Here is a 19,320-nt window from a genome sequence, read left to right as displayed (position 1 = left end):
GGCCAGGCAGGATTAGATGATAAGACTCTGTCCTTTTTTTTTTTTTTTTTAAAAAAAAAAAAGCTCCGGACAACCACCAAAACAATACAGAGAAACCCTGTCTCGTTAAAAAAAAAAAAAAAAAAAGCTCTTACCTTAAAACTTAGTAGAACTTCCCTTTAAAGGCATCTGGGCCTTGTTTGTTTTTGCAGTTCTGGGAAAAGAACTCAAATTCTTGAGTCTGCTAGGCAAGAGCTCTGCCACTTGCTATGCCCCAACCTTTGGTGCATGTGTGCATGTTTTTGTTTGGTTGTCTTTCTTTTTGTGTTTTGAGACAGGGTTTCTCTGTGGCTTTGGAAGCTGTCCTGGAACTAGCTCTTGTAGACCAGGCTGGTCTCGAGCTCACACAGATCCACCTGCCTCTGCCTCCAGAGTGCTGGGATTAAAGGCGTGCACCACCACCTCCCGGCTAATGTGTGTATGTTTATGTATATATATGTTCAGTTGTATATGCAGGTGCATATATGTGTACGTGTAAGACAGAGGTCAACCTTGAGCATTGTTCCTCAGGCACCACCTACCGTGTGTGTGTGTGTGTGTGTGTGTGTGTGTGTGTGTGTGTGTGTGTGTGTGTGTGTGTGTGTGTGCGCGCGCGCGCCGCGGGCGCGCGTGCCATGACACACAGTTGGCAGTCCAGTGGACAACTTGCAGGAGTCTATTGAACTCAAGTCATCAGGCATGGTGTCAGGTGCTTTTGCCCATGAAGCCACCATCTCTCTGGCCATACAATGTTTTTGGTTTGGTTTGGTTTTGCAACAAGGCCTGTCCATATATCCCTGGCTGTCTTGGAACTCACTATGTAGACCAGGCTGGCTTCAACCTCTGCCACTATGCCCAGCAGATGGCAGTGAGATCTAGGGTTCTTCCTGTGTCTGCTTCGCCTGGGCTTGGCTTGTTATATGGGTGTAAGACATTAACACAGGTCTTTAATGCTTATTTAGGAAACATTTTACTGCCTGAGCTGTTTCCTCGAGCACACACACACCTCATAGACATGCACCATGCCCAGCTCTTACTTGGTTTTTCTAATATTATGACATTTCAAGCATATAGGAAATTGAAGGAATTTTACAGTAAATACCTATCAACTAGATTTTGCCACATCACTCATCTCAAGCTTATTTTCATCTCCAAATTCATTTTTTACATGTTAGCTATTTTTAACTTTTACAAAATCATACAGATCTATGGGATTTGTTGTGCCCTTTTTTTTTGTTCATTTGTTGTTTTACAACTTCTGGATTTGGTCTCTTTTTTCAAAAACAACTAAGGTGTTTGAGTGTTTTCCCTGTATACATGTCTGTGCACCATGTGTGTTCCTGGTACCTGCAGAGGCTAGAAGTTGGTATCAGATCCCTTGGAACTGAGGTTACAGATGGTTGTGAACCTCCATATAGTACTGGGAATCAATTCTAGGTCCTCTGCAAGGGCAGCAGGTGCGCTTAACTACTAAACCATTTCTTCAGCTGTCAAGGATTTGATCTTTTTGCTGAGGGAGACTTGATTTTTTTGTTTGTTTTCGTTTCTTGAGACAGAGTCTCTCTGTGTAGCCCTGGCTATCCTGGCAGTCTAGCTGTCCTGATCTCTATATAGAACTGGACTCAGACAGAGATCCGCCTGCCTCTGCCTCCCAAGTGCTAGGATTAAAAATGTGTACCGTCATATTCAGCTTCCTTTTTTTTCATAGAATCTTATTTTGTAATCCAGGGTAGTTTCAAACCCATCTTCTGCTTCAGCCTCTCCAGAGCATAGCATTCCTCTAATTCTAGTGCTTTGGAGACTGAGGCATGGGGATCAAAATTTCAAGCCTATCCTGGGCTATGAGAGACACTATCTCAGAAAATTTTAAAAATATACAAAAAACTATATTTGATCCACTGATTTTAACTTACTGATCTCTAGACCAGATAGCGATTATTGTTTACTGACTGGATATTATTTATTGATAGATACTATTATTTATTGAGTAGTCAATTGCCTTGTTAATGTGAAACAACGTTTTTAAACTAAATGTCTTCCCCCCCCCTCTCTCTGTGTGGGTGTGGGTGTGGGTGGTTTATTAAACATTGGACTTTTTAAAATCTTCTGTGTTAGAAAATATTCTGGGAGCGGGGTGGTGGTGGCACACACGGTGGTGGCTGGCAGATCTCTATGAGTTTGAGACCAGTCTTGTCTACAAAGCTACACAGGGAAACCCTGTCTAAAAAAAAACTAAAAAAAAGACTGATGTGGGTTGGGGCTAGCTGAGACCTACTGGCAGTTGATGGTTTCTTGAGATAGAAGGGAGGGTTGGTTTTCTGTAAAGGGTAGCCTCTGGTAGGTTGACCTCTCTTCCCCAGTGGATTGCCCACACCTGTAAGTATATAGGCAGTACAAAATAGAATCAGTGGCATATTGAAAAAAAAAAGAGGACATGAAATTGGGAAGGGTTAGGTAAATCTGGGAGGAGTTAAGGAGAAGTAGAGGATGAGTGTGATCAAAATATATTATATGCATGTATGAAATCAAAAAATCAAAGTTTTATATTAACAAAAGGTTCTGTCACAGGTTGTCCTTATAGAAACATTATAAGGCCAGGCATGTTGGCATACACCTTTAATTCCAGCACTCATGAGGGTTTCATGTATACTACACAAGTACTCTGCCAACTGAGCTATATTTCCCTAGCCCCCCCAAAATTTTTGTGGGTTGAGAAGAATGATAAATACACTCTTAATGATCAAGGTCAGCGTCACCTGACCTAAGTCATGCGGCTGCGGCTGCTACTTGATAGCATATAATCAGAAGGGCTTCTTACTTGTTTTTCAACAAGACGAAGTCCTCAAGTCTAAGAAATCACTTGAAACAAAATCATTACTATCCTTAAAAAAGCAAAAAGATGCTAGGCAATGGTAACATAAGCCTTTAGTCCCAGCACTCTGGAGGCAGAGGTAGGCGATCTCTGTGAATCTGAGACCAGCAAGTTCCAGGACAATCAGGGCTTTTACACAGAGAAACCCTGTCTCAAAAAACAAACAAAAATAATACACACACACTCTCAAAAACTGAGTGGTGCTGGTGCATGCCTTTAATCCCAGCATTCAAGCTGCAGAAACAGGTAGAACTCTTGAGTTCAAGACCAGCCTAGTCTACAAAGTGAGTTCCAGGACTAGGAAGAGAAACCCTGTCTGGGGGTTGGGACAGGGGTGGGGGCATGCAACTCTTTCACAGGCTAGAGAAGACTTTGATATCGTTGAAACAAGATGTAACTGCAGATGGCTCAGTGCTGTTCCTGCTTTTCCAGAGCACCTAAGTTCTGTTCCTAGCACCCATGCTTGGCGGCTCACAACCACCTTTAACTCCAGCAGCAGGGAATCTGACACTTCTGGCCTCCACTGGCAACTACACACTCACGTGTACACATGCATGAGCATACACTTAAACACTAACAATAAAAATCAACTTTCCAAAAAGACACACTGGTGTGAGAAAATTGGTGAAATCCTAGTAAAGTCTTATTTATTTGACTTAGGTCTCTGAATATTGGGGAAACCTAGGCAGAGGGCACACAAGTGTTCTTTTATCTTTGAACTCTCCTGTAAATCAAATATTTCAAAAGCTAAGAAGTCAGACATGCCACGCCTAGACTAGGCAAACCCAACGAGCCAGAAAGCAGATTAGCACTGATCAGAAGCTGCAGTGATAATAAGATTGGCAATGAATGGTTGAAGGTAATGGTTGTATGTTCTTTGTAAATGTATTAAATAAAAATATACTGAGTTTTACACTCACAAAAATATTTCAAAATAACTTTGACTTTGTCAAAATTAGAAACTTTCAGATCACAAGTGTTAGTGGTGGCGGCGGTGCACGCTTTTAATCCCAGCATTCAGGAGGCATAGCAGGTGGATCTCTGTGGGTTCGAAGCCATCTTAGTCTACAGAGAGTTCCAGTACAGGTGGGGCTACACAGAGAAACACTGTCTTGGAAAGAAAAATAGAAACTTTCAGATCACTGGACACTATCAAGATAAAAAGAAACCCCACAAAATGGGAGAACATATTTGCAGATCATGTATCTGGTAAACGATTCCTATATAGAAGACCAAGAGCTGCAACATCCCAACTCATTGGTGGGTAAGGGCTGAGGATATAGCCTTTAACCACTGAGTTATGTCCCTAGCTCTTTTGTTACTGAATTCCCTAGGGCTGGCCTTGAATTTGTGATCCTCGTGTCTCAACTTCCTTGAGTGCTGCTTGCTGTTACAGGAATCACTTGTGCCGTATTTTCTTTTTATATTTATTAAGTTGTTTGGATTTTTATTTGAGTCTTGATCTCCCTCTGTATCTCAATGGCCTCCACATTTTTATCTTCCTGCCTCAGCTCCCTGAGTCCTGAGACTGCAGTGTGTCATCGCTCCAGGTTTGCTTCCTTGCACTGCTTCTTTTTCTTTATTTTTGGTGGTGTACAGGGCCTAGGCTTTTGTGCATGCTAGCCACCATTAAGCTGCACCTCTAGCTACTTCTATTGTTTATGTTTTATCTTTTTTTTTGAGATAGGGTTTCTCCATGTAGCTTTGAAGGCCTCTTGAGTGCTGGAATTTAAGGCGTGTGCCACCACCTGGTTATTTATTGTTTTTATCTTTTGATATGGCTTGTGATTGTGGGTTTCTGTCTTTTTCCAAGCTTAAGGTTTTTTTTTTTTTTTTTTTTTTGGTTTTTACGAGACAGGGTTTCTCTGTATTGTTTTCGAGGCTGTCGGTCCAGCCCAGCCTCGAACTCACAGAGATGCGCCTGCCTCTGCCTCCCGAGTGCTGGGATTAAAGGCATGCGCCACCACCACCCGGCTTAAGCTTAAGTATTTTTATGTAGATTAATTGAATGATCTTTTCTATGTCTTGGGGTTTGGGTTATTATTTTTTCCCATTTAAAGGTATAGGGGCTATGGATTTGGCTCAGTGGGTAGAGCATATAAAAGCTTATGACTAGCCAGGTAGTGGTGGTGCACGCCTTTAGTCACAGCTCTCGGGAGGCAGAGGCAGGCAGATCTCTGTGAGTTCGAGGCCAACCTGGTCTACAGAGTGAGTTCAGGACAGCCTCCAAAGCTACACAGAGAAACCCTGTCTCAAAAAAGAAAAGCTTATGAATAATTTTTTCCTAATTTACTTTTTTCTCGTTCTGATTTGAAGCTAGGGTTTTGTACATGCCACAGAAGCACTCTTCCATGGAGCTATATCCATAGCCGTTTGTTTGTTTGTTACTCTATTATTCCATGGGAGTATGGTGGTCAGAGGACAACTTTGTGGAGTTGGTTCTGTCCATTCACCTTGATATAGTTTCTGGGAATCAAACTCATTATCAGGCTTGTATTGTTGGCCCCTAAGCACCTTTACCTGCTAAGCCATCTCTTTAGCCCCTACTCCCTCCCATCCCCTTGGGTTTTTTTAGCATAGCCCAAGTTGGCATCAAAATTAGGATCCTCCTGTCTTAACCTCCTGAGGGCTGGGATTGTAGGCATATGACACTACTCCTGGTCCTCTTTACCCCCTTTTTCTATTACGGCTTAATTTCTGCCATTTACATTTTAAAGCTGACTTGATGGCCCATGTCTGAAATTCCAGCATTTAAGAGGCTTGGAAAGGAGGACCATGGGCTGGAGAGATGTCTCAGAGGTTAAGAGCACTGGCTTGTTCTTCCAGAGTTCCTAAATTCAATTCCCAGAAACCACATGCTGGCTCCCAACCATCTGTAATGAGGTCTGGTGCCCTCTTCTGGCATACAGGTGTATATACAAACAACACTATATGTAATAAAAAATTAATTAATTTTAAAAAAGACAAAAAGGAAGACCATGAGTCCCATGCTTGTCTTGGCTACATGGTTCAAGGTCAGCCTAAAATAAATCCCAGAAGCCCTGTGGCAGTGACTCATGCATTTAATCCCAGCACTCAGGATACAGAGGCAGGCGGATCTCTTGAGTTTGTGGCCAGGCTTTCTAGCCTACAGAGTTGAGTTCCAGGACAGCCAGGGCTATACAGAGAAACCTTGTCTCAGAATCCAAAACCAAACAAAAGAAAAAGTAAATAAATATACAAATTTTCATGTATGTGAAGAATAGTCATAAGATCTTAAACATACACAAATATGTAAGCATTTGTTTATAAGATTTATTTTCATATGTATGTATGTATGTATGTATGTATGTATGTATGTACACATGCATTAAGATCCCAAAGAACTTAAGTTACAGGCTGCTGTGATCTACCATGTGGGTGCTGGGAATCAAACCTAGGTCCTTTGGAAGAACAACCAGTGCTCTGAACTGCTGAGCCCTCTCTCCAGTCCAATATTTAACCTTTTAGATGCAATCATAGGTACCATTTTCCTGTTTTTTAAACAGTGGTTATCTGAATATAAATAAAATATGTATTTTACGTGTTAATTTTTAGCCAGAATCTCTACTGAATTTATTATTTGTGTCTGTGTGAGTATAAGCTTGCATGTGTACTCAGGAGCCAGAAGTGGGCAACAGATCCCCTGGAGCTAGGGTTAACTTGTTTGTGTGAATTGCCCAACATGGGTATAGGGAATCAAACTTTCTTAAGTCTGTGAGCCATCTCTCCAGCCCCTGATTTTCATTATCATCATCATCACTGCTGTTATTATTTTGGGGGTTCTGAAGCTAGAACTCACTCTTGAAAGTGTTGTCATTGAATTATACCTGCAGCTCTTGATATATTACTTGTAATTTTTTTATTCATTTAGGCTTTGCAGGTTTATTCTCATATCAGCTGCAATAATGGTGACACTTTTTAACCTTTACAGTTCTTTTTTTAAAGATTTATTTATTTATTAAATATACAGTGTTCTGCCTACAGGCCAGAAGTGGGCACCAGATATCATTATGTATGGTTGTGAGCCACCATGTGGTTGCTGGGAATCGAACTCAGGACCTCTGGAAGAGCAGCAACTGCTCCTAACCTCTGAGCCATCTCTCTCTCTCTAGTCCCACCTTTACAATTCTTAATGCCTTTTCTTCCTTCCCTTATTTAATTGCTTTAGCTAGTAACATTAGAATAATGTTGTTGCTGGAGATTTTTGTCCTGCCAGGTCCTGCTGCTTCAGCCCCAGATGAACACACTATATGAATTATAAAACTGTTGGTTGATGGCTAGGGCTTCTTATTGGCTACCTCTGTCTTAAATCTATGTATTTCCACATGGTCTCGGCTTACTTGGTCTTACCTGTTACTCCTTTGGCAGCTACATGGCATCACTCTGCCTGCCTTTCCCAGAAGTCTCCTCATCTCCTAGTCCCGCCTATCTTCCTGCCTCTATTGACCAAACAGTGTTTTATTCATCAACCAATAAGAGAAACACATAATGTAGTTTCAAGAGTGGTGTCAATAATGACATTCTAGTGTTATTATTACTGCTCATAAGTAGAATCTTGTTGCATTCTTCTGTGGGGTGTGATTCTTCTTGATTGACCATTTTCTTTTTTACATGTTTTTCTTCAATGCTGGATATTAAACCAGGGTTTTGTGGGTGGTCTGCCTCTGAGCTAAACAACCATAGTAGTATATTTTCTCCTTAAATGAGCCTGTATTCTTTTTAAAGTACTTTTTTAAAGACAGAGTCTCATGTAATCTTAAGCTCATTTTGTACCTTGACTAGCCTTGAACTCCTGATCTTCCTGCCTCCACCTCTCAAGTGCTGGGATTATAGGTATGCACTGCTTGCCTGCCATGATATACTTGATCACCCACTGAGTCCTATACACTATATTAAGCTTTGAGGAATAAGGCAAGAATAATAAGAACTCAGTAGGCATGGTCCATCATTTCCTAGAACTCACCATTAAGTAATTTTTTGTGATGTGGGAAATAGAACCCAGGGCCTTCTGCATGCTGGGCCTGGTTACTACTACTGAATTACATCTACAACTCCAAATTTTTAGATATCTTGGCAGGGGTGGGGGGAGGCTTGCTATATTTCCCATGTTACCCCTGAGCTCCTAGGCTCAAGCCTTCTGCCTCAGGGTCTTGAGCAGCTGGGACTAATCCCTAGTACTTTTACCCAGTGTCTGAGATGGAAGTCAGCAATTTTCATATATTAGGCAAGCCCTCTACGATTGGCTATGTTCATAGTCCCTGTAGTAATCTTTTCCTTTTTTGCAGGTGGGGTGGGGTGGACCGGTGTACCAGACAGGGTTTCTCTTTGTAGCCCTGGCTGTCCTTGAACTTAGTCTGTAGACCATGATGGCCTCGAACTTACAGATATCAGCTTGCCACAGGGTTTCTCTGTGGCTTTGGAGGCTGTCCTGGAACTAGCTCTTGTAGACCAGGCCGGTCTCGAACTCACAGAGATCTGCCTGCCTCTGCCTCCAGAGTGCAGGGATTAAGGTGTACACCAATACCACCCGGCCTCTGTAGTAATCTCATCAAAGATTTACAAATTAGAGCTGGAGAGATGGCTCAGAGGTTAGATTTACAAATTAAATCAACTTTGAGATGATTATTTTATAATTAACTATAATTGGAGACAATGTTTTACTTTTAATTACGTGTATGTGTCTGTTTGGGGGTATGTACCTGTGAATCCAGAGGCCAGAAGAGGACTGTGGAGCTAGAATTAAAACTGAAGAGCTGCCGGTTCTTTCAAGATGGCTTGAAGTGGGTAGCGTGGCATGCATAGGGCAGATAGGGATAGATGTACAGAGACTTTACCCTGTAGACTTGGTGGGATCTTGATGGAAATTTGGGTGTTTTATCTGTGTGTTTAGAAGAAATCACTAAAGTGAATGACATGGTTGGGTTGATTACTTTACCTTAGCAAGTACTCATATTTAGGATTTTGGGTACACAGACAGAACTAGGAGAAGACTATATCTCTTCATGAGGAATCCATTTAGGAAGCTTGAGATGCATGTGGACCAGAGATAAGGAAGGGATAGAGATAAGTGGGTTGGCTTTAAAAGCATGCAATATTTAGTTCATGCAGTGGAGTGAGGTTTTCAGAGTCCCTTTTGGGGAATGAGACTGAGATCCTAGAGAGAGGGTTGTGGGGTAACTCTCACATCTTGAGCCTTTTGTTAAGACTGTTCTTCTAATTCCCATCCTCCTTCTCCTAGAGGTGGTCGTGGTGACAGGACTGGCCGCTATGGAGCCACTGATCGTTCACAGGATGATGGTGGAGAGAACCGCAGCCGGGACCATGATTATAGAGACATGGACTACCGCTCATACCCCCGAGAGTATGGCAGTCAGGAGGGCAAGCATGAGTATGACGACTCATCTGAGGAGCAAAGTACAGAGGTGAGGGCAAAGCCAGGCCTTGGGGGACAATGGTCCTGAAAGGCCCGTGTGTCTGACTGCAGCCCAGGTGTAGGCAGTGCTCTGCTCCTGTGCCTTTGGATTGCTCGGTTGCTTTGCATCACCAGGGGAGGGCCTGTCCCTGCTCCTTCTCTGAGGGTCTTCTAAGTTGGGTCTCCCTGGCTTCCACACTGCTTAATTCTGTACTTCTCAGGGCTCCTAGCCACTACTTCTTTCCCTTCTTCCCTGTTGATCAGTTTTGGCCTTTGGTTCACTGCAAACACTATAATGCCTGTCCCCACCAGTTTAGGGCACTCACAAGATCTCTTCCATGGGACCCAGTATCTAGGGTTGGGGAAAGAATATCATTCAAGCCAAATAACTCGGGAAGCTAACAACTGGGTGTTCCTGGTCTTGACAAAACCTCTAGACTGAAGGGAAGGAAAGGACCTCTGGGGAAGCCAGTTCCATGTGGGCAATTACCTCTAGCCTAAAGAGTGGGGCATGATGTCCACATCTGAGAGCTAAAAACACCTTGGCCTTCGAGAACTCCATTCTGAGGGAACCAGTCAAAGATCTGGTGCAGGCAGGTAGGCATGCAGCTTTCTGTCTACTAGGATGGAAAGGTTACACTTGCAAACCCAGCCCTGAGGAGGAATTGTATTTGAGGTAGCCTCTAGCCTCTGGGCAGAGGGGCTGTTTGAAGATTCCCCTGGTGAACCACCAGCTTTGTTTGGTTAGGCAGAGCCTATAGGCATCCAGGCTTCTCTGTTGCCTGCTCTTGAGCAGTGTTTCTTAATGTCTCCATGGGTACAATGGACCCTGGAAAGAGACTTGGGACAAGTATAGACTACAGACAGCATCCAATTGTCTGGACATGTCCTCTGAGGCTGGAAGGGTGTAGGCTTAGGCCTGACCTGCTTAGTATTGAAATTAATAGATTGGACAGCACTAAGAGTCAGCAACTGCACTCTGTTGTGAAAGAAACTGATAGTGAACAGAGACTTTGTCAGGGCTGAGGAACAAGGATCAAGGGGGGACATAGTAGCCCACCAACTTCTGTTGGCTGCCTCTAACCCATATCTGAAACTGTTTCTAAACTGCTGGCTTGGTTGCAGGGCCCAATTTTAGTCTGGGAACTGTAGGAGGCAGATGTTTTCAGTTGCACAGTAAACAATTGTATACATACCAGCTGAGCTGGCAAAGGAAGAAAAGGCAAAGTCTAGTTTGCTAAACCCAGGCTAGCGTATCCCAAGGAGATTTAGGCTGTGTTTTTTTTGTCAACCTGCCTTTGGGAGTTCCTCCTCCACACCAGTACTGCCATTCTTTGAAGACAGCTCCCAAAAGTATCAAGTATCCTGTGGAACATTTGCAGCCTTAAAAAGGCTATATAGTTCAAGGCCTACCCACCCTACCTGCCTGAGCCTTTAACCGGAGCCCGCCTGCCCACCCCTGGCTTTCAGAGCCTGCCTGTCTCAGAGAGCCATCGGCCAGCCACTAGGCCCACCCAGACTGACTGCCCGTCTGGTGTCTCTCATCTTATTCTGTCGGCCAGGATTCCTACGAGGCCTCCCCGGGCTCCGAGACTCAGCGTAGGCGGCGGCGGCGGCACAGGCACAGTCCCACTGGCTCGCCAGGCTTCCCCAGAGACGGCGACTATCGGGACCAGGACTATCGGACCGAGCAAGGGGAGGAGGAGGAGGAGGAGGAGGAGGATGATGATGAGGAGGAGGAGGATGATGAGGAGGAGGAGGAGGAGAAGGCCAGTAACATCATCATGCTGAGGATGCTGCCACAGGCAGCCAGTGAGGATGACGTACGTGCCCCCCCAATGGCCCTGGGCAGGTGGCAGAGCAGGAGGCCAGGCTGGGTCTTCTCTAGGGCCCTCAGCTTTTCTCCACCCATCCTTTGCAACCGACCACAACACCTTCCCTCTCTTCTCCCCTACCAGCTCCTGTCCCCAGCACTATTCATCCTCTGCGATGGGTCCTATCAGTTCCTGGTCTGGAAGAGAGAAGGCAGCAGACAGGCTGGCTTAGCCCAGGGGCAGTAGCTATGGGTGCGAGAGAAGAGCATCCCTCCTGCACGGTCCATTGGCTTTCACCATTTTTGTATATGTGGATGGAGGACCAAACCCAGTGTTGGATATTCTTGGTGGCAGAGACCCATGAGAGTGAGATGTTAGGACCCATAGGCTTTTCTGAAATTCCTCCCCTGGTGTCAGCAGTGACAGCCTGGCCGCAGCTACCCATAGGTGGCTCTTGATAGATTCTTGACCCTGTTTGCCTTTGTGACATTCTCTGCCTTCCATCTTCCTCTCTTCATTCATTTCCTTCTCATGCAGCTGTCTTATGGCAAGCCACATTCGAAATCCACAAGTGTTACTAAAGTAGAGTTTTGACTAGCCTCCCTGATCCTTGTACCCCTCGCTGCCCTCAGCCCCCATCAGTTCTCTGAGCAGTACTTCCCTGAAAGCCTGCCAGCGGCCCATTTTGTGACAGTAGTAATCCCACCTAAGAAATCCTTGTAGGATCTAGCGATTTGCTGACACTTTTACCTGAGGTTTTATGGTTGGGTGGGCCATGTGCCAGACTGATTAAATCCTCACAGAGGCTCTTTCTGGAAGGTACAAATTGTAGTTGGTCCCACATAGCTCCAATCAGCAAAGTGACTTACTTCATGTTCCAGCAAGTGGCAGAGTAGAGTTGGGATCTAAACCTGGACTGCTGGACCGCAGAGCCCAATGTTGTTGTTACTTACCTGGCTCTCCCTGATTGGAGTCTTGATAAGATCTGTTTATCTTTACTTTTAATCTTCCTGCATACTTAATTTTGTCTGTTACCCTGATGGGGAGCTGATGTAAAAAGCATCTGGCATAAACTCCCCACCTACCAAAAAGGTACTACCAGCCTAGAGACTGCCTCACCTGGGGTCCTAAGTTGCCTCTATAGTATCCCTCAGGCTCGTTTCACTCAGATAGCTTTCCAGATCAACCACCATGCCTTTTTGTCTTTCAGTTTCTCCTCCTCACATGGCTGAAATGACTTAGACTCCTGTGCTTCTCTGTGTCATGCATAGGTGGCTTTTGGTGCAAGTCAAGGAGAGGGAGGAGGGAGTAATTCCTTTGTGACGACAAGAATTGCACTTCAGCATCTATGCTTCATGGCTACTACTAAGCCTCTTCTCAGTCGCCCTGCCCACCATTCCTGACTTGCTGCCTCACTTGCTCTCTCGTTGTCTTTGTGTCCCTGGGGATCATCTTGCTACCATCCTTTACCCTGTACTGTGTTTCTGTCTTTGCTTAACTCACTTTCTGCAACTCGAGGGCTGGAAGCAAGACTGGGTTGTAGTTGTTACTGGGGAAAGATTTGAAAGAGGCAGAGGAGGCACTGTGCATGCCTGTGTGTGTGTGTGCGTGTATGTGTGTGTTGGCCCCATATACTTAGCCATTTTCTTTGCTAAACCCATCCCACTTCTTTATTTCCTGAACAGATCCGTGGCCAGCTGCAGTCCCATGGTGTCCAAGCACGGGAGGTCCGGTTGATGCGGAACAAATCCTCAGGTGAGCTTTCGTTCCCAGTGCCCTTCCCTTCTGCTGGCTAGCCTCAGCCTCCAAATCTCCCTTCTGCCTCTGCCTTCCCCTCCCTCTTCCCCTCCCTACTTCCCTTCCTGCCACAGCTGGGAATGGGCAGCTTGGGGGGTACCCTCTCTTTTTCTCTCCCATCGCCCACTCTCACAGCTCCAGCCAGCAGCCTCTACAGGAGGGCTATCCTGAAGGGGATGCAGCTCTGGGCTGAGCTGACTATTCCCCAGGAGCAAGGCCAGAGCCAGGCTCTGGAAAACCTCTTCTTTGGAACTCTGAGTATCTGAGGTGGTGACCCTTCCTAGGACATATACTTCCTTCTCCTCCCTCTGCCCCTTGGTCTCCTCCACATCACTTTGACAACAGCCTCTAACCAAACGGAGGTCTCACATGAACTCACCCATATGTCCCAAGAGGGGAGGCAGGGCATGGGATGGATCTCATGGAAAGTGTATTCTAAGGAGCTGCCAGAAGTTTCTGGCCTCACCTGTTCCCTCCCTCCCTCCCTCCCTCCCTCCCTCCCTCCCTCCCTCCCTCCCTCCCTCCCTCCCTCCCTCTTGCAGGCTGCTTGGAGCTGGCCTGAGGATTTAGCAGGGTGGGTGGAGTTGTCTCTGCAGGACCACTGCCCAGGCTCCTCAAGGCAGGCACAGTGGGGCCTCACTCTGCCTGGGCTTCTCTTTCCATCTCAGTCTCTCTCCTCCTTACACCTCCTCCCTCTCTCCATCCTCCCTTGCCCACCCCCTATACTATTCCATCTTCCAATGCATCCTGATGGCGATTCTTTTGGAGATCAAGCATGCCCCTCTAGACCCACCACATCCAAAGCCTCCTTCCTTTGCTACCTCGGAATGAGTTACTTTCCCAGAATCGCAAGCCCCAAGGCCCTGGCGAGGCCTGGAGTCTATCTCAGTGACATGTAGGTCTTGCTCTGCTGTATTCTAGCTGTACCATTCCCTGACAGAATCTGTTTCTTTCCCTAAGGAGACATCCCAGGCATGGCCTCTCAGGGGCTTTGGATATTTCTCCTAGGCACCTGTTGATTCTTACCTGTAATATCCCCTTGGCCAGCTCCAGCCACCATCTGCCTATTTAGGAGAATCTTGATTTGTCAGTAGTTATAGTCTCCCCACTGTGGCCCTGAAGTGACTCCCTAGTGATTATCCTCCCCTTTACCTAGTCTAAGGTTAAGCTGAGATTGTGTTCCTAATCACTCCCTGGTTTTTATGTGCTGACCAGGAACACTGCCCCCCCATAGCCTCACAGACAAACTTAGCCTGACTTCTCTTTTGTTCTTTTGATTAAATACCTGTTCCAGTAATCCTGGCCTTGCTCTAGGCTTGCCCATGAGTTATTTGCTTTGGCCTATATGGAGTCAAAGCAGCCTCCTCTTCTAGAGACACGTCTTTCCTTTTATCGCTTCCCTCAGTTCTCCATCTGTCACCCCGAGCTGGCTAGGCAGGTCTGCCTGAGCCCCCATCTCACTGCACAGTTAGGATATATGGCTCCTATCCTGATCTGACTCTCCTATTCTTATTTTCTTCCCTTCCCTTTTCCCTCCTCTTGCCCTTCCCAACCATCTACCTTGACTCCTACCTTCTCTGTTCTTCCTCTCTGATCACTTTTCTCTTCCTTTTTCCGCTTCCCCTTCCCTCTCTGCCCCTGGTCCTCTCCCCTCGGGTTCTGCCCCCGGGAACGCCGTGTGTCCAAAGCTGTTGACTAACCCACTGCGTCTGTATCTGAATGCTGTCTCCAGGTCAGAGCCGGGGCTTCGCCTTCGTCGAGTTTAGTCACTTGCAGGACGCTACACGATGGATGGAAGCCAATCAGGTTGCTTTGCCGCACTTGAACCCCCCCCCAAACAAATACTACTTTATAATCGAGCGCTCCCCATCGCCTGAATCTTATGGACACAGTTCCCTGTCCTGTGGCCCTGTGTCCCATGTCCCTACTCCCTTTCTCCCCCCTCCTGACCCCCACTATTTCCTCTTCCCATCTCTCACTACCCACTGGGCTTCCCATCTGGTGCCCACTCTCAACACCATACCCTGGCCCCTTCCTACTGCCAGGCACTAGCGCTCCCTCACCTCTCCTGGCTGAGCTTTCAGAGAAAGAGCTGCCAGGGTGGGTTCCTTCCCCTAGCTTCCCACACCCCAGTGGGACCCTTCTGCTCCCGAGTCAGCAGAGCCAGAACTTGGTTGTGCTCTCAGGACCACTGAAATCCTGCCACTGGGGACATAGACGTTGGCACACAAACTAGCAAGACTTGTTTTGCTAGCTCTCTCCTGCATGGGAATCTGGCCCTCTGAGTTCCATGCAGAGGGACAACACTGCTTTTGGTTGAAAGTTCCAGTCAAGTGTGATAGTTTTATTGACACCCTGGGCTCAGTTCACTGGTCCCTCCCATTCACAGCACCCTCCCTACCCACAGGAGGCCCCACCTCTACCTTCTCAATAAGGAAGTGTGCTCTGTCTGCAACAGAGGGAGCTGGCTCCCCTAGCCTGGCACAGGATCCCAACTCAACTGCTTTGGGACCTTCCAAGACTCAAGGGTCTAACCTTGCTACCCAGCCCTATGCTATCACTGGTGTAGAGCACTAGAGAGAAGTGTCAGGGGAGGAAGGGGCAGCCGTGGTGAAGTGGAGGGTCCTGGCCGAGGCAACCCTGTGGCCGGCTCTGCGGGTCGGGTCATTAGGCTAGTGCGGTGGGGCCAGGACCCGGCCAACCTTGGGAAGGTGGCCTCATGGCGGGAAACTTCCGTCTGTTAAATTGGTTTTCTTTTTCCCCTTCTCCAGCACTAGCGCTCGTGCGCTCTTTCTCTTTTTCTCTCCCCTCCTCTCTCTTCCCTGCCCATCTCCCCTCATTCCCAGTGTAGCCTGTGTAGTGCTGGCCCTGAGTGGCCTGGCACTGTCAGGACCAAGCTGGGGGAGCACTCCCAACTCTGCAGTCGTTGGTCAACCAAGCACTATGTGCCTGAGTGAGTGAGTGAGTGAGTGAGTGAGTGAGTGAGTGTCTGTGTGTGTGTGTAAGCAGCAAACAGCTGTGCTTTCCTTCCCTCCGTTCCTTCTTCCCTCCATCAGTTCTCCAAACTCCCTTCATTCCCTGTCCCTCATCCATCCAGCTGAAGGGCTCGCTCACTCTCTTCTCCTTTGCTGAAACGGTGCGTGGGGCACTGCTACCTAGGCCTCACTGTGCTCTGCTTTTTCCCACAGCATTCCCTCAACATCCTGGGCCAGAAGGTATCCATGCACTACAGTGACCCCAAGCCCAAGATCAATGAGGACTGGCTGTGTAATAAGGTACAGGGGTGGGTGGGCAGCTGGTGCTGGGGAGAGTCTGCCCCAGCAGGAGCAGGAGCAGCTCACTCTCAGAGCCTGTGACAGCAAGTGTGCTCTTGGAAACAGGTTGCCCAGCCCCAGTCAATAAGGCTCTGTCCTCATCAAACACAGCCTAGACTAGAGACCCAGTAGATATAAAAGAATAATAGCATAAGTGACAACATAAGCCTCCTGCAACGTGTAGAATATGGGCTTCAAAGTTGGACTGCTTACAGAGTGTCTCAGTTCTGCCTTGGTGGGGATCAAGGTGCTTATCCTATCTGTACATCACTTTTCCTCATCTTTAAGAGGTGAGAGTGAAGCCGGGCGTTGGTGGCACACACCTTTAATCCCAGCACTTGGGATGCAGAGGCAGGCGGATCTCTGTGAGTTCGAGGCCAACCTGGTGTACAGAGCGAGTTCCAGGACAGCCTCCAAAACAATACAGAGATACCCTGTCTCAAAAAACCAAAAAAGGGGGCTGGAGAGATGGCTCTGCGGTTAAGAGCACTAACTGTTCTTCCAAAGGTCCTGAGTTCAATTCCCTGCAACCACATGGTGGCTCACAACCACCTTGAATGAGCTCTGATGCCTCTGCTGGCATGCAGGCAGAAGATTATATACATAATAAATAAATAAAATATTTTTAAAACAAAAAAAGAGGTGAGAGTGAGCACTCAAGTTGTTGAGAGAACGAAACTCTTGATGGGAAAGCAACAGAAAGACTTCTGGCCCACATTCAACTCTTAAGTAGCTGTTGTTACCTTTGAAAAGAAGTACAGAGTGTTCTGAGCATAACTCAACCTTGAAGGCTCCCCTGATACAGCCATGTCACTATTAAGCCTCAAAGGCCCACTCTGTAGGTTGTGTGATCACCACCATATTCCCTAAGAGGAAGCTGAGGCTCAGAAAGGTGGAACCATGCATGAGCCTTTAGCTCACAAGACAGCTCCTGTTCTCTAAGTGGCCTTAGGTCTGCCCTGAGGGCAGCTTTGCCCTTCTGCAGCCTCGTCTGCCAGGGCTATCTTGTAGTCCCGAAATCTAATAGGAAGACTGAGAGCTATTGGAGGGTCCTGTGTTCTCCCTGAGAAGCAGTCTGGTTAGTGGGAAAATGGTGTCTGTCATCTTTATATAGGACAGGTGCCCGACCTCTCTGGAAAGAGAGAGAGAGACAAAGTAATAGTGACACTTGATGTTTTTTCCTATTTTTCTTGAAACCAGTGTTTTCTTTATCTTCTTCACATCCTTTGTGTCCCACGTGTCTTTTGGTTACCAGATCCTGTCACTTCCATCTCAGAATAGCCACCCTCCCTTTGTCATTTTCTCACAGTTCCTGCCAATTCCTGCACCCTCCCATCCAGTTCTCACAGAGCCATCTTTGCTACACTAGCCTCATGCCTTTTTCTCCTCCCAACTCTGACCGTGCCCTCCCTTCTCCGTCTAAAACTCCAGGAACATCTAGTTGCAGCATAAGGTCCTCCTTTAACTGTCACCATCTTCCCTTGCCAGCTTTGGCTTTGTCTCTGCATGCTCCCTTCACCAACTAAGTCTCTTAGTCCTTCCACTAGGATCCCGTCCCAGCAAAACTAAACCTCTAGGCTTCCCAGATTTAACCTTCCTGCTTCTGTGTAGCCCAACCCAGTGAGCTGTGACCGTCTCAGACCATTCTCTGTCCCTGACCCCTGTCGACACAGTCTAAGCAGACTGTCCTGGTTGTATGGTGTAGGGGCACTGCTTCATACATGACTAGAATAGGGATAGAATGTGATAGAAGCTGGACAAGGTCTTTGGCTGGAATATCCAAGGGGAAAAAAATAGAAAGTAGCTTTGTTCAGCCTAGTCCTAGCAATACAGAATGGGAAGGGTCTGACCAAAGGCTTCCAGTAGAAAACAGTGAAAGTCTCTGTTAGGTAAGCAAGTCTCAGTAAGAGGGATCATGGGTACAATGAGAGTTGACAGTCTCAACAAGATGGGGAGGGAAGGAACTGCTATAACGTGAGAGTTACATATCGCTGAAGAGGGCTGCTGCTGGGAACCAGTTGTCAGAGAAGAGTCACAGGATTGAATAAGATAATGAAAGTTCCAAAAGCTCCCTTCCCGGGGATTATTTTGTTGTTCTGTGGATATTTGGAGGATATCATGCAAAGTCCTGACCACGTGGCCTGTGCCTCACAGTGTGGTGTCCAGAACTTCAAACGCCGTGAGAAGTGCTTCAAATGTGGTGTACCCAAATCAGGTGAGCCGTACTGACTGGGATGGAGTGAGGGGCTGGTGTGGAGGGGTGGGGAGTGTGACCAGCCATGGAGCTTCCACCTTGGTCATCAGCCTATCTCCCACCATCCCTGACAGAGGCCGAGCAGAAGCTGCCCCTTGGCACGCGGTTGGATCAGCAGGCCCTGCCGCTGGGCGGGCGGGAGCTAAGCCAGGGCCTCCTCCCACTGCCGCAGCCCTACCAGGCCCAGGGAGTACTGACTTCCCAAGCCCTATCACAGGGCTCAGAGCCAAGCTCCGAGAACGCCAATGACAGTGAGTCACTTGTTCTTTCCTCCTTCCTCTATGCCTTAGGGCATCTGGTCTGGGACCTCTGAAGCCAGAGAAATAGTAATGCACAAAACTTGGTCATTATTGAGGGGGAGTGTTTCTACCTGGTGTGGGGATAAACACATGATACCGAAAGAGCAAGGGACGGCTCTCCACAAACTAATTTTGGGGGTGTGTGAGAGGGTTCCTGGTAGATGAGAGACAGAGCTGGCACTTGGACAAGCAGAGTTTATCCTAGAGGAAGCAGAAGGCACATGAGTGTAGAGGCAACTTGGGGCCCTGAGCAGACCGAGAGGTGCATCCTAACACTGGGCCCCTTCCCCACAGCCATTATTTTGCGCAACCTGAACCCACACAGCACCATGGACTCCATCCTGGGGGCCCTAGCCCCCTATGCGGTGCTGTCCTCCTCCAACGTGCGTGTTATAAAGGACAAGCAGACTCAGCTGAATCGCGGCTTCGCCTTCATCCAGCTCTCCACCATCGTGGTGAGGGCGGCACAGGGGGGGGCCGGGCAGCTATGGTCCCGGCCCCCGGGGTAGGGAGGAGGGT

General features: G+C 47.2%; 1 protein-coding gene across 7 annotated transcripts in view; it reads left to right on the top strand.

Annotated features, from left to right (window-relative positions):
• Window positions 1–19,320, top strand: part of Rbm10 (RNA binding motif protein 10) — a 32,932-nt gene that overhangs the window by 7,544 nt on the left and 6,068 nt on the right. Inside the window, exons 3-10 of one of the 7 annotated variants that reach the window (XM_005085721.2) lie at window positions 9,150–9,333; window positions 10,886–11,146; window positions 12,823–12,892; window positions 14,667–14,740; window positions 16,123–16,209; window positions 18,403–18,463; window positions 18,577–18,753; window positions 19,096–19,256. In XM_005085721.2, coding sequence (XP_005085778.1) covers window positions 9,150–9,333; window positions 10,886–11,146; window positions 12,823–12,892; window positions 14,667–14,740; window positions 16,123–16,209; window positions 18,403–18,463; window positions 18,577–18,753; window positions 19,096–19,256 — 1,075 coding nt within the window. Of the gene's footprint in view, window positions 1–9,149; window positions 9,334–10,885; window positions 11,147–12,822; window positions 12,893–14,666; window positions 14,741–16,122; window positions 16,210–18,402; window positions 18,464–18,552; window positions 18,754–19,095; window positions 19,257–19,320 lie in introns of those variants that run through there. The other 6 variants (XM_040733641.1, XM_040733643.1, XM_040733642.1 and 3 more) reach the window with 6 other exon arrangements.

The sequence above is a fragment of the Mesocricetus auratus genome, unplaced genomic scaffold, assembly GCF_017639785.1.
Source record: "Mesocricetus auratus isolate SY011 unplaced genomic scaffold, BCM_Maur_2.0 Super-Scaffold_100033, whole genome shotgun sequence".
Taxonomy (NCBI): domain Eukaryota; kingdom Metazoa; phylum Chordata; class Mammalia; order Rodentia; family Cricetidae; genus Mesocricetus; species Mesocricetus auratus.
This window is presented reverse-complemented; position numbering and strand designations above follow the sequence as displayed.